The 15,013-nt window shown below is 39.1% G+C and overlaps 1 protein-coding gene across 1 annotated transcript in view; it reads left to right on the top strand.

Annotated features, from left to right (window-relative positions):
- Positions 1 to 97: 97 nt before the first annotated feature.
- Positions 98 to 15,013, top strand: part of LOC139467967 (nuclear factor NF-kappa-B p105 subunit-like) — a 42,281-nt gene continuing 27,365 nt past the window's right edge. Inside the window, exons 1-3 of the mRNA XM_071249584.1 lie at positions 98 to 292; positions 13,392 to 13,523; positions 14,456 to 14,595. Coding sequence (XP_071105685.1) covers positions 196 to 292; positions 13,392 to 13,523; positions 14,456 to 14,595 — 369 coding nt within the window. The 5' untranslated portion in view covers positions 98 to 195. The remainder of the gene's footprint in view (positions 293 to 13,391; positions 13,524 to 14,455; positions 14,596 to 15,013) is intronic.

The raw sequence follows: 15,013 nt of genomic DNA, 5'->3' as shown, positions 1-15,013 counted from the left end.
GGCCCAGCATACGGTGGTTGGTTGAAACAGGCAAGTTTTACTTTCAAGTTCCTGCTTTGTTACTATATTTACACACTAGACAACAGGATTCTCGGAATTCACACGTACATTTTTTACTACGCTGATTTCGGAGGAAAAGTCTTTGAACTAAACCATTCATCAGTGTGTTTGTGATCAGTGTACTATGTTGACAGTATGGGTGACTTGCAGATGCAACGACACAGTTTGTTTGGCATGAAAGACGTATATTTCACAGAATGTCTGCCATCTGCGGTGGTACAGAGTGGTCCAGGTGATTTAGATCGATACTGCTACACTTATTAAACTTATTGTTCCCAAAGTTTAACTATGATCGGACGCCATCACAAATGTATTTCCTTTATGAATTAGTATTGATATATTATATGTACCCTATACTCATTACCTGCCATAACTTGAACGAACCTAATCGCCTAAAACTGATGGTACATTCAGGAAGTAAATAGATCAGGGATTTGTCTAGGATTCAGTGGAGAATCACTGTTTGAAGAATTGAAGTCTTTTGATATATTTTGAGGAAAAGTATTCAAAGATGTCTTTATTGTGATCAGACACTTTGCTACTGGAACAACCATATCATGTGCATTTTTCAAAGAAACACCCGTACAGATTCAGCATAGAGTAATGTTAGAAGTATTTGATTTAAAGCAGCATGCAAATTTCTCACAAATTTGACGAATTACAATGTTTAGATCTTGACAAAAAATGGGCACCAGGTGGATTAAAGTCGCTCTTTAACACACACCATTGTTTCGCAATACCTCTGACCAGGGGCATGACTATTAATGCTTGAGTTGAAGGGTCATTCTCTAACTGTAAGTTGACATCCAATTGTATGTTCAGTTTGTGTCTTTACGTTAGTGTTTCAGGGATCTCATCTTCCCATTATATGAAAGCCTAGTTTCTACCCTTGCCACATCAAGGCCACATTTCTTGGCTCGACCCTGACACCACCTCATGAAGATTGCCCCTTGTTATGAAAACTCGGTATCCAATCAGATTGCTGTTCTTATCTCTTCGGTGGCGACTACCATAGGCGACAACCTAGTCGATCAGATATCGAAACACTCAAGATTTCATCCCTGACACAAAAACATAGGCAATCGTTGGGGGGTTTAAAAGATGAAAAAGACATATTCGTGTCAAGAAAGACAGGCAGCGGAAAATCACTTTCCTACAAAGGTGTACACAGTTGTGGATGTTGATTTTGTGAAACATTCTCTGATTGGACTATTGATATGTGCGACTGTCCAATCATATTCAGCACAGGACACTGGTCTTGATGTGGCAAGGGTGGAAACAAGACTTTGATAAAAAGTCTAGTAGTTGCCTTTTAACTCGAGAAGATGCAGGGATTTATCATTTCAAATTTTCTCTGTAAAGTATTGAAGAACTGTCATCGAAATTAGACAACTTTGTTGACTGTCATGTCATCCTGACAGATCAGATGTTAGTTTGATGTGAACGTACGTAACAAATCAAGACCCAGGTGGAAAAAATACAATGACTTTGAGTAAATACAGGGTACAACTGACTGTAGGAGCTGCTGAGTTTAGTTTTCCCACAAATGCCACAGGGATAAATACACTAACAAACTTTCTAGATGATTATTTGAGGTGAGGGGAGGTGGGGAGGGGATTAACGTCATGTACAAGCTTATTCCACTTATATAGTTTGCATCCCGTGGGCACGCCAGAAACCTATGATTGTGGGTTCGACTCCCAGTTCGCCCCAATTATGTTTCTAGGTTTGTCAGCACCATACCCGTGCTCCTGGGTTTCTCCGTAAACGTCTTAGACCTGCATCACTTCGGGCTTTCCTCCCACATTAAGCTGACACGCCGTGATATAACTTGAATACTGTTAAAAGCGGCGTTAAACCCAACTCATTTAGTATTTTCAGCTCTCTGGTGTTGATAAACTTGCATTTTGTCAGCATTGAAATGTCAAGGACGAAATATTCACAGATGTTAGATTCCTACGACATATGTTTAGCAGCAGACTGAACTTTGCAGTGATCTCTACGTTGCGTATTGCATTTGTATGTTAATATTGTTGGATATGATAAATATGTTGTCCGGAAAGTAGTTGGGTTAAAATGTATTACAATTAAAATGTGTTCTAATATGTTGAACACTGAAGGATATTTTGAAAGTTAATGAGTTATCAGATAATGTGAATTTTATTATTATCGTTATTAGTGACCCGGGTAATTGTCAAATGGATATTCTAAAGTATTATCAAAGTAGCAAGATGGTGAATGTCATTTATCATCCAAAATTTGCTCCCACAGGAGATATCACTTTGATGAGATCAAGCGATATCTACACTGTAGATATCGCTGCAATGAAATTACATCACAATGCTTTGCAGACCATTGTGACATCACTGGTTACCATGACGTCACAATCAAATGACATCACTAACGGCTCTGCTACTGAAGCTGTTTGCAGTACTTTTTACACTGAAGACACTGCTAATTACTGTCTACAAATTGAAAAAGTTGAAAGAATGATGTTGGATGATAAATAAAATCTCACCCTCGTGTCTTTTGATATCAAATATATCAACACTCGTTGATAAAAGTGGCAAAAATTCTCGGCAAGCCTCTGAATTGTTCCACTTTTATCAACCTGTGTTGATATATTTGATATAAAAGACACGAGGGTGAGATTCTCTATTTGTGCTACTATAGTGTCAAGTCAAGGGTAACATATCTTCTGACCTGTTATGAATTTCAGCGTTAGAAAATAGTCCTTGCCAAACTGCCCAATGGTAAAGGTATCATAAGGACTAGTAGAAATTTTCCCTTTTTAAGGGTGTTGCTATCGATTTCATTATAAGGACTAGTGGAGGAAAACTGTTAGTTTCTAACCCTGAATTTAAGGTGGAGGAGTGTAGTGTATTGCCATTGTGAGTAGTGTTTGAGTAAATAGTATCAGCTAGCTCATTCTATGACATAGTTGATAACGAGATCTCTGACCTGTGACATGAAAAGGATACAATGATGAAAAATTGTCCCAGCATTCTTTAAACCATGACATCACTGCTGTATATTTTTTATGTGTGATGTCATACAATGATAACCCAATATCCAAGGATGAGCTACATGTTTGAAAATTGGGGGAAACGTATAAATGCACATTTTTTTATTGATTTGGGAAAACATTTGCACCCTAACAAATAAATGGCATGGTTTTTTTCTCTGAGATAAAGCTAGTGGTTAACATATTTTTAAAGTTAAATACCATTATATATTTATGCAAAGCTGTTAACAATGTGAATGTTTTCCTTATGTAGCATTATTGCAAAGTGTGAATTGGAGGCGGTTGTTAACAAGCATGTCAAGTGCAATAAAACAAATGCTAATCTCTTCTTATTTCCTTATTCGGAGAGTTAGATTAATTACAAATAGTTTTGAAATACCAATTCGCAAACATTAAATACTTATTTAACAGACCAGTAAACATAAATTGGTTAGGTTACCATGTTCATATGCTAACATGAAGAATGGAAAGCAATAAATTTGATATATTTCTTAACATGTAAAATGGTGAATTTTCATGGTTATCAGATAAAGCATGTTCATTTAACATTTGTCCTCATCAGAAAGGAGGTTTATCTTATTCCGCACCTCAGAAATCAATTATGTATAACTGTGAGACAGTATTAGGGATGGTACACATGACAACATATTTCAGATCACTTTTGAAGAACTGAACATCGTTTGAAATTGTAAACCAACAAATTAAAATAAGATCAGGGCCCCGTTCCGCAAAGTGGTCTTGGCGCAAAAACAATCCGGACTCCTATCCTTAATCAAGGGCTTAAGTAGTCTTAGTGCTAAGACTGCTTTGTGCAAGAGGGCCCTGGCCTCAGTAGGTGTTGGTGATGGTGAATGTATGACTCAACATTTATAGTGTTTCATTCACTGTGGGGTATGCCTCCCCCACCAAAAAAAAACAGGAAATTATTTGAACCCAAATGTTGTTTGTAAGAAACTGAAACAGTCAGATGTTTAATGACATTCCCTTCAGAACTACATTGTTTGGTTGTTACCTTGATAATCACATATAGAAAATATCCATGGTAATCACGTGTAGAAATAACCATGATTATCAGATATAGAAATAACCATGATAACCACATATAGAAAATATCCATGGAAATCAATTATATATATAAATAACCATGATAATCAGATATAGAAATAACCGTGGTAATCAGATATAGAAAATATCCATGATTATCACATATAGAAAATATCTACAACTAGTGCAAGGTCACGTGACTCGAGAATGGAAACCGAAGCTAAAGCCGCAGAGTATCGTGTGCAGTTAGAATATATTGACAAGGAAGAGAGTAAACATAGTGAACTGTTGAAGCTTGAATTACAGAAGAAATATGACATGGAACAAGCAAAGGTAAAGGTATTTGAGAAATTTGAACTGAGTGACACATTGCATTATGGTGCTAGTCCTGATAAAGTTCCTCCTGATTATAGTGAACAAATGAACATTCAAGATGAAAACAAGAAAGGACTTGTGGAAAACTATATTCAGTCACTGGCCAATGCTGATAAGCAACCTGTTAAACATGGTCATGATAATTTACCTGATTAAGGAGGCCAATCAAGATTTGATTCTACACCTGTTCCCGTGAAAGAAACACAAACACATATGAACAGTGCCTGTGATAGGCAACCCTTTGCTTCTACAAAAAACTGAACATTGGTGCAGAGGAATTTACACTTAAGTTTACACCTGATTATATTCCTAGGGGTCGGAGGCCAGAAAATGAGAACATGGACAGTGTTTTGGCAGCAGCAAATGAGATTGCCAGTATGACAAGAACCTTTGCAGAGCAGTTCAGTTTGAGTCGATTACCTGTTCCTGAACCTGGTATATTTTATGGCAATCCTCTCTTCTATCCTTCATGGAAGACTGCTTTTGAAACCTTGATTGAAACTCGTGAAATTCAGCCTCTAGAGAAACTTTATTACTTAAAGAAATATGTTGGTGGCAGTGTGAAAGATGACCTTGAAGGATTCTTTCTCATGAGAACTCCCAAAGCCTATGATGAAGCAAAAAAGTTGCTTGATGAAAGATATGGAAATTAAGTCATTTTAGGAGATGCTTTCAGAGACAAACTAGATACATGGCCGAAACTGAGTGGAAAAAGTGGGACTGCATTGAGAAAGTATGCTGACTTTTTGAAACAATGTTCAATAGCATCAAGAACTATTCCAAGTCTGAAGGCCCTTGATTTTGAAAAGGAGAATAGGATGCTAGTTTCTAAATTGCCAGAAGCCTTGATCCAAAAATGGAGTCGAGTAGTTGTGAAACGAAGGTCAAGCAACGAATATCCATCATTTGCTGATTTTGCGAAGTTTGTTGTTGATGAAGCAAATATTGCATTGAACCAGTGACAGGTGCTCTTATTATGAAGCAGGACAAGATGAAAGAGCCCTTTTCACACAGAGATAAGGTCAGAGATATGCAGACAGCATATAAGAGACCAGCTGTATCTCTGTCAACAGAACTGAAGAAGAAGTCGTGTCTCCTGTGCAGCAAGGATCACGATCTTGAACATTGTAATGTTTTCCTGAAGAAATGCACGAATGACCGGAAGGAGTTTGTGATGTGAAGAGGAATATGTTTCGGTTGTCTACACTAGGGTCACCGCTCCAAGGATTGTCAAGCTAGAAAAACTTGTCAAGTTTGCTCCAGGAAACACTCTACTGTGTTTCATGGTGATCATGGTGAGGTGAAGGGTGACAAAACATCAGAACAACAAAGATTGGGTGAAGAGACACATGTAAAATTTGTGAAAGGTGACAGAAAGTCAGAGCCACAAAGAGTGGGTGAAGAGACAATGGAAAAGTTGCTGTGAGCCATCTGAATGACACTTCTCATAGCAACAAGTGTGCAATGATCGTACCAGTGTGGTTATCCCACGAAGACAATCCAGATTCGGAGATACTGAGTTATGCATTATTAGACACACAATCAGACGCAACCTTCATTATGAAAGACACATGTGATAAACTGAAAGTGAGTGGAACACTGTTATCCACAATGCATGCTGAAAATGAGACTATTGAATGCCAGAAGATAAAACATCTGACAGTGAGAGGATACAACGGTTCTCTGAAAAACCCTTGCCAACATCGTATACCAGAGGTATAATGCCTGCAAATCACAATCACATTCCTACCCCTGAGAATGTATCTCAATGGTCACATCTAGCTGGCATTGCGAACGAACTGATAGAGTTAAAAGATTGTGAAGTTGGTATCCTGATTGGGTACAATTGCCCCAGGGCTCTCGCACCCAGAGATGTAATTCCTTCTGATTTAGGTGGACCTTTTGCAGTGAGGACAGATCTTGGATGGAGCGTAGTTGGTGTAATGGATCCAGAGGCTGCAGATGGAGATCCTATAGGAACAAGTCATCGAATCCTCACATATGATGTCCCACCAGAGTTATCTTCAAGATGTGAGGCTAAAGAGACATGTGACAATTTGAACAGAGTGATGATATCCTTGCAGACTACTGTGAGAGAAGCGGTATTTACATCTCAAGTTGCCCAATCGCCTGAGCGAGACTTTGTTGAACATGAGACCAGAGATAAAGTGATGTCCTATGATGATACAAGATTTCTGAAGATTATGAAGGAAGGAATTCATCAAAGCTCAGACAATAAATATCAAATGCCCCTTCCTCTTCGTCTCCCTGAACCGAAGTTACCTAACAACAAAGTTCAAGCAACTCATCGTTTGCAACAGTTGTCATCACGATTTAAAAGGGATGTCAAATTCCACAATGACTATGTGGCATTCATGGACAAGATTATCCAAAATGGACATGCCGAAAGAGCCCCTGCAATAGAAGGAGTTGAGAATGGTGAGAAGACACTTGGTATATTCCACACCATGGGGTTTACCACCCAAGAAAACCTGACAAAATAAGGGTTGTTTTTGACTGCAGTGCTCGATTTCATGGCCAATCCCTGAATGATCACCCTCTTCAGGGACCTGACATGACCAATACCCTGATCGGGGTCCTCAACAGATTCCGTCAAGAACAGATTGCAGTCACCTGTGATATAGAACAGATGTTCTTCCAGTTTAGAGTTGATGAGAGACAAAGAGATTATCTGCGATTCCTGTGGTTTGACCAAGGTGACTTTAATTCTGAGCCATTGGAGTACCGCATGAAGGTACACTTGTTTGGTGCTTCATCTTCCCCAGGATGTTCGAACTGTGGCTTTCGACAATGCGCAAATGACTATGAATCAGATGTTGGACATGATGCAGCTGATTTTCTGAGAAACAATTTTTATGTCGATGATGGTTTGAAGTCAGTTCAGACAGTTCAGGAAGCTGTCAAACTTGTCAGTGCAAGCAAAGAGCTTTGTGAGAAGGGTGGCATTAGATTACACAAATTTGTGTCAAACTCCAAAGAGGTTCTAGCCACAGTCCCACCTGAAGAGTCCCAACCCAAAGGAGTTGCAGCTGCTTAAGGGCATAGACACTGTAGAGCCTTTAGGAATCCATTGGTGTGTAGAGACAATCTCAATCAGAGTTGCGTTGCAAGATAGTCCACTTACCTGAAGAGGTGTGCTATCGACAGTCAGTTCTGTGTATGACCCTTTGGGATGTATTGCGCCCATTATCATGGTTGGAAAGACTATACTGCAAAGCATGTGTCGTGATCATGCTGACCTGTATCTTTAAGACCCCAATGGGAGAAGTGGAGAACCGAGATTCTAGAACTGACAAATCTCCATGTGGACAGATGCTTTAAACCACAACAGTTTGGCAAAGTGACAACTGTGGAGTTTCCCCATTTCTCTGATGCAAGTAACCTGGGATATGGTCAGTGTTCTTATATCCGATTGACTGATGATGATGGGAAGGTACACGTTTCATTCTTGATGGGAAAATCCAGAGTCTCCCCTCTAAAACAAGTGACCATACCTCAACTCGAACTCACAGCAGCGCTTGTGTCAGTTAGAATCAGTACTTTGTTATCAAGAGAACTAGAGTATGAAGATATGCAACAAGTATTCTGGACTGATAGCAAAGTAGTCATGGGCTACATAAACAATGACTCTAAGCGATTCCATAGCCAATCGAGTATCACAGATCCGTGAGAAAACTGAACCGTCTCAGTGGAAGTACATTGAGAGTGAAAAGAATCCTGCAGATTATGCATCTAGGGGGTTGACACCGCAAATCTTGATGACCAAATCTGACTGGTTGAAGGGACCCCTCTTCCTCTGGAACAAGCATGTACCTGAGCAGCATAGAGAAGTAGAATGTAGTTCGCTGACAGCAGCTGATCCAGAAGTGAGGTGTATCAAGAGTCTTGCGATGACAACTGGATATGTGGTATTTGATGTAGAACAATTTGAGCGTGTCTCAGATTGGTTCAAATTAAAGCGTGTTGTTGCGATGTGCTTGAAACTAAAGAGAAAACTGAGAATCAATTTGAAACAGAAGAGTGATGAGGCCTGTGAAACTAGGGAAAGTGTTGGACCATGTACTAATGTCACTGTGATGGACATGAAGGAAGCAGAATGGGAGATTGTGAAACTAGGGAAAGTGTTGGACCATGTACTAATGTCACTGTGATGGACATGAAGGAAGCAGAATGGGAGATTGTGAAACTAGGGAAAGTGTTGGACCATGTACTAATGTCACTGTGATGGACATGAAGGAAGCAGAATGGGAGATTGTGAAACTAGGGAAAGTGTTGGACCATGTACTAATGTCACTGTGATGGACATGAAGGAAGCAGAATGGGAGATTGTGAAACTAGGGAAAGTGTTGGACCATGTACTAATGTCACTGTGATGGACATGAAGGAAGCAGAATGGGAGATTGTGAAACTTGTTCAACAAAATACATATGAAGATGAGATTAGATTGTTGAGGTCTTTGAAGAAAAATCCTTGTGCATCCAAAGAATTGAAGAGAACAAGTTCCCTGTACCGCCTTGATCCTTTCTTGGATAACACCGGTGTACTTCGTGTGGGAGGTCGAATCAGATGGTCGTCCGTCACTTGCAGTGAGAAACATCCAGTGATATTACCAAAAGGGCATCACGTGACCCACCTTCTTATTCGTTATTGTCATGAGACGACATGTCACCAAGGACGTGGAATGACAACGAACGAGATACGGTCCAATGGTTATTGGATAGTCAGATGTAGCTCGGCAGTGTCTACTCACATATTCAAATGTGTGAAATGCAGAAAGCTTCGCAGTCAGGCCCAGCAGCAGAAAATGGCAGATCTTCCATCCAAAAGAGTCAACCAATCACCACCATTCACCTACTGCGGAGTGGATTGCTTTGGACCCTCTCTGGTTAAAGATGGTCGGAATACTCTAAAGCGTTATGGAGTTCTCTTTACATGTTTAGCCTGCCGTGCCATACATATAGAAGCTGCATCCTCACTCTCCACTGATTCTTTCATCAATGCCTTGAGAAGGTTTCAGGCTATAAGGGGACCAGTGCGAGAACTGCGATGGGATAAAGGAACAAACTTTGTTGGTGCCTCGAATGAATTGAGGGACTGTTTGGAGAATGATACAGTAAGAGATTTCCTTCTGAAATCTAACTGTGACTTGGTGGAATTCAAGATGAATGTGCCTGCTGCTAGCCACATGGGTGGTATATATATATGGGAGCGACAGATTTGGTCTGTACGTTCAGTGCTTGTTGTCTTGATGGATCAAGCCAGTCAACAGCTAAATGATGAATCTCAGAACTTTGATGTGTGAGGCTACAGCCATTGTAAATAGTCGTCCACTGTCAACAGAATCGTTGCATGATCCTTCTTCATTGGAACCTCTGACAGCAAATCACTTGTTGACAATGAAGAGTCGGATAATACTGCCTCCTCCTGGAAACTTCCAGAAGACTGACTTGTATGCTTGTAAGCAATGGCGTCGAGTGCAGTACTATGCAAATGAGTTTTGGTCCAGATGGAAGAAGGAAGTGCTTCAAAATCTGCAGACCCGACAAAAATGGACTCGCCATTGTAGAGATGTTCATGTTGGAGATATTATGATCATCAAGAATGACAACATGCCGAGAAACCAATGGCAGCTTGGGAAAGTTGTTGAGACATTTCCAAGTAAAGATGGACATGTTCGTAAAGTAAAGCTGCAAATTGCAGATCAAACATTGGACTCTAAAGGAAGATGGCAAGCACCCATTGCCTATCTTGAGCGTCCGATTCAGAAGTTAATACTTCTCCTGGAGTGTGAAAACAACTGAATTGAACAGTTGCCTTGGACAGTTTGTGTTCAGTTCTAGTTGAACTGATCTTTTAAGACATTATTTGAGAACATTTTGTTATAATTTTATCATGTTGATATTGAGATTCAAGTTGATATGAGGTCTTACTTTATTGTAGGGGTTATGTTGCAATAATCAAAGTTGATGTGAAATGTTATGAAGGATTATGTGCTTGTCATATGTAGGTAGTCATTGTAGGTGCAAATGTGACGATGATGTTAGACGTTTTAAAATTAGATTATCCTAATTTTGAGGGGGAGTGTAGCGGTAGGAGAAAGCGATGAAACGAGATATTCTTAGTGGTATGCACAGAACATGTGTTTATAGAATTATCTCCCTTAGTGAAAAAACCGAGTTGTTGTTATGAAAGCATGTGGTTGAGAATTGGGGAAAACTGCGATGTTCGATGTAAATGAAGAGGCACCATGGTGTTCACGGAGTCTACGATGTGTATTTGAGTAACTATATATGTTGTGTGATGTGCGATGGCTCCCGTATTTGACATGCATCTGAATAAATCCTCGAACTTTGAATTTTGTGTTTACTGCGAGTTGCACGTGCGAATGCGTTCCTAGCGGGGTACCGCTATAATCACATCTAGAAAATATCCATGATAGTCACATATAGAAATAACCATGATAATCACATATAGAATATTTCCATGATTACTACATATAGAATATTTCCATGATAACCACATATAGAAAATATTCATGATAACCACATCTAGAAAATATCCATGATAATCACATCTAGAAAATATCCATGATAATCACATCTAGAAAATATCCATGATAATCACATCTAGAAAATATCCATGATAATCACAACTAGTAAATATCAATGATAATCACATCTAGAAAATATCCATGATAATCACAACTAGTAAATATCAATGATAATCACATCTTGAAAATATCCATGATAACTACATATAGAAATAACCATTATAATCACATATAGAAAATATCCATGATAATCACATCTAGAAAATATCCATGATAATCTCAACTAGAAAATATCCATGATAACCACATATAGAAATAACCATTATAATCACATAAAGAAAACATCCATGATAATCACATCTAGAAAATATCCATGATAATCACAACTAGAAAATATTCATGATATGATAACCACATATAGAAATAACCATTATAATCACATATAGAAAACATCCATGAAAATCACATATAGAAATAACCATTATAATCACATATAGAAAACATCCATTATAATCACATATTTAAATAACCATTATAATCACATATAGAAAATATCCATGATAATCACATGTAGAAAATATCCGTGAAAATCACATATAGAAATAACCATTATAATCACATATAGAAAACATCCATTATAATCACATATTGAAAATATCCGTGAAAATCACATATAGAAATAACCATTATAATCACATATTGAAAATATCCATGATAATCACATGTAGAAAATATCCATGATAACCACATATAGTGATATTGTTGGAATATTGCTAAAAGTGGCGTAAAACCATACTCACTCACTCTCACTCACGAACGAACGAACGAATGAACAAACGAGATGTCTGGCAAATTTGGTATAACTGGGACTAATCCATTTTACCCCTTGGGTAACAAGCATTGGATTGTGGAAGAACTCAACCTTGGCATATGTGCCTTTATGGTATCTTGACAATTTGGGTGAGACAAACTGCAGCTATAGCGTTTCCAACAAGCTTTGTTGTGAATTACATTTTTGTAAATACCTGACATACTTATCGATAAGGTTTTACCTCACAATTCAGATTAGATGACTTTCAGTTCAGTCGATCAGTATTTATTAATGTATTGTAATTCTGTCTCTAAGTTCTAATATTATGCAGTTAGTAATATCAGGTTGCCAGCTTGATTTTACCAAGTAGCCAAGTGGCAACTGCCTAAATAACATTTTTTGCCAAGTTGAAATTTCAATCACCATGGCAACCAAATTAGTTGCAACTTTGAGGCTTGAGTTACGGGTATTTATGCCAAGTTCAATGTTCAACTGCAACATGACATTACTTCCTGTACAAAAAGGTGTGACAGGCCAAGGTTAAAGATATGACAATGAGATGAGGTTTTTGACAATGCCTTCCAAAGGAAAAGGTTTGAATCGGCAAACAGTTTGACCGTCCTGTTAAGCAATCGTGTTAAGGTGTAAATGGTTTGCATGTATTTAAGAAAAATGTATTCTACAAAGGATCAATGAATTATGTAAATTTCCTTGTTATGAGGAAAACATTTTGTATAGCTCTGGGACCATGTTGTTGTAATTAATGTGGTGTAACATCATACTAATACTGTTACCATGATAGTGTCAGGTAGATCACTGAATACTGTAAGTGTAGGGTAGATCACTGAATACTGTAAGTGTAGGGTAGATCACTGAATACTGTAAGTGTAGGGTAGATCACTGAATACTGTAAGTGTAGGGTAGATCACTGAATACTGTAAGTGTAGGGTAGATCACTGAATACTGTAAGTGTAGGGTAGATCACTGAATACTGTAAGTGTAGGGTAGATCACTGAATACTGTAAGTGTAGGGTAGATCACTGAATACTGAAAGTGTATTGTAGGCAAATGATGAGGGTTGAAATGTTATGACTGATGTGTCATGGATGGATGTAAACCAATATTTCATGGGTAGGTGTGTACCGATGGATGTTATCTGATGTTTCATGGATGGATGTTAACTGATGTTTCATGGATGGATGTTAACCGATGGATGTTAACTGATGCCTTATTGGTGGGTTTTTACAGATGAATGTTAACTGATGTTTCATGGATGGAAGTTAGCCGATGGATGTTAACTGATGCCTCATTTGTGTTTTTTTACAGATGAATGTTAACTGATGTTTCATGGGTAGGTGTCCAGTGATTGATGTTAACTGATGTTTCATGGATGGATGTTGACGGATGTATGTTAACTTATGTCTTATTGGTGGGTATTTACTGATGAATGTTAACTGATGTCTATGGGTAGGTGTTTTCTGATGGATGTTGACTAATGTTTCCAGGAATGGACGACACTGGTGACTCCAATGACTCGGTGGAAGTTCCACTGGAGCAGTCCCATCTCCCTGTCGACTTGCAGACCAAGTTTGTCGACAATGGTGACTATACCATGGTGAATGGAAATGGGACGTTGGGTAGGTACTCGCATACACTCTATGTGAATTTACTTCCTTTAGTTGTGAAATAATACCTGAGCTTGTTACTATGGTTACAACCTAATCCTAGCCTAATGCTTTGGTGGGGTTACACCAAGTTCCTTAAATCGAGCCCAACAATAAACTGAAAGACGGGCAAGCTATGACTTGACTTTTTCTGTGTCGTCCTACCCAGGGTGCAGTCTCTGACTTAAGCCATCATGTACAAAGACTGAGTCTAGTTATTGTCTTTTAGTTAATTAACTCATGATTAAGATCAGCTGTTTTGGTCCATATGCATGCAGAGACGAAAATCTACTGACAATAATGTCTATTTAAAATATTATATAAGTAGACACCAGTGTTTTTGTAATGGACTGAGATTGTGTTGGTCACATCCAGATGTGTCTTCCAGTTCTTTCAGCTGTTGGTTTTGGGTGGGTCTTATCCAGACACTCAGTTGCTACCATGCAGAGATTTGTCTACACATTCTCAGAGGCCGATATTTGGCTCTAAATCTGTTACAGATGTTTGTAGACATTCCTAAATTGGAAATACAAATTTCTCAACTCATAATAATGAACTTATGTTATTGCTTTGTATCAGTGGCTTTTGTTTCACTAATAACAGAACCAGCAGTGATATATATGCATATTTACTTAGTTTTATGTCATTTCACTCAATGCATTGTAAAACACAGTTGCAGAAAATACGAATTTAGAAATGAATCCAAATTGAATAGAAGTATTTATTTGTTCCCAATTTGCCAGCCAAGGGCACTAAGTTTGAAGTCCTAGATAAATACCGGCCATGAGTACAGAGCTCACGGGACATAAAAGTCCATTCACTCATCCAGCTCAGAGCATGTGGCACCATGGTGTGTATATTGTGGTGTTTCTAGTGTGAGTTCTAGAGTGTGGTTGTTTGTCCAGAGTTCCAGCCTCACATCAAAATCGTGGAGGAGCCCCAGCAGCGTGGGTTCCGGTTCCGCTATGAGTGCGAGGGTCCCTCCCACGGAGGCCTGCAGGGGGAGAAGAGTGAGAAGAGCAGGAAGTCCTACCCCAGCATCAAGGTAGGGCTTCTCATCACATGGGTTCTCTGCACAGGGGTATCCTAGCAACAAGGTAGGGCTTCTCACCCCATGGGTTCTCTGCACAGGGGTATCCTAGCAACAAGGTCGGGCTTCTCACCCCAAGGGTTCTCTGCACAGGGGTATCCTAGCAACAAGGTAGGGCTTCTCACCCCATCGGTTCTCTGCACAGGGGTATGGTACAGCTTCTCATCACATGGGTTCTCTGCACAGGGGTATGGTACAGCTTCTCATCACATGGGTTCTCTGCACAGGGGTATGGTACAGCTTCTCATCACATGGGTTCTCTGCACAGGGGTATGGTACAGCTTTTCATCACATGGGTTCTCTGCACAGGGGTATGATACAGCTTCTCATCACATGGGTTCTCTGCACAGGGGTATGGTACAGCTTCTCATCA

This window comes from Haliotis cracherodii, unplaced genomic scaffold (genome assembly GCF_022045235.1).
Source record: "Haliotis cracherodii isolate W230 unplaced genomic scaffold, xgHalCrac1.p SCAF_2, whole genome shotgun sequence".
In the NCBI taxonomy this organism is placed as follows: domain Eukaryota; kingdom Metazoa; phylum Mollusca; class Gastropoda; order Lepetellida; family Haliotidae; genus Haliotis; species Haliotis cracherodii.
This window is presented reverse-complemented; position numbering and strand designations above follow the sequence as displayed.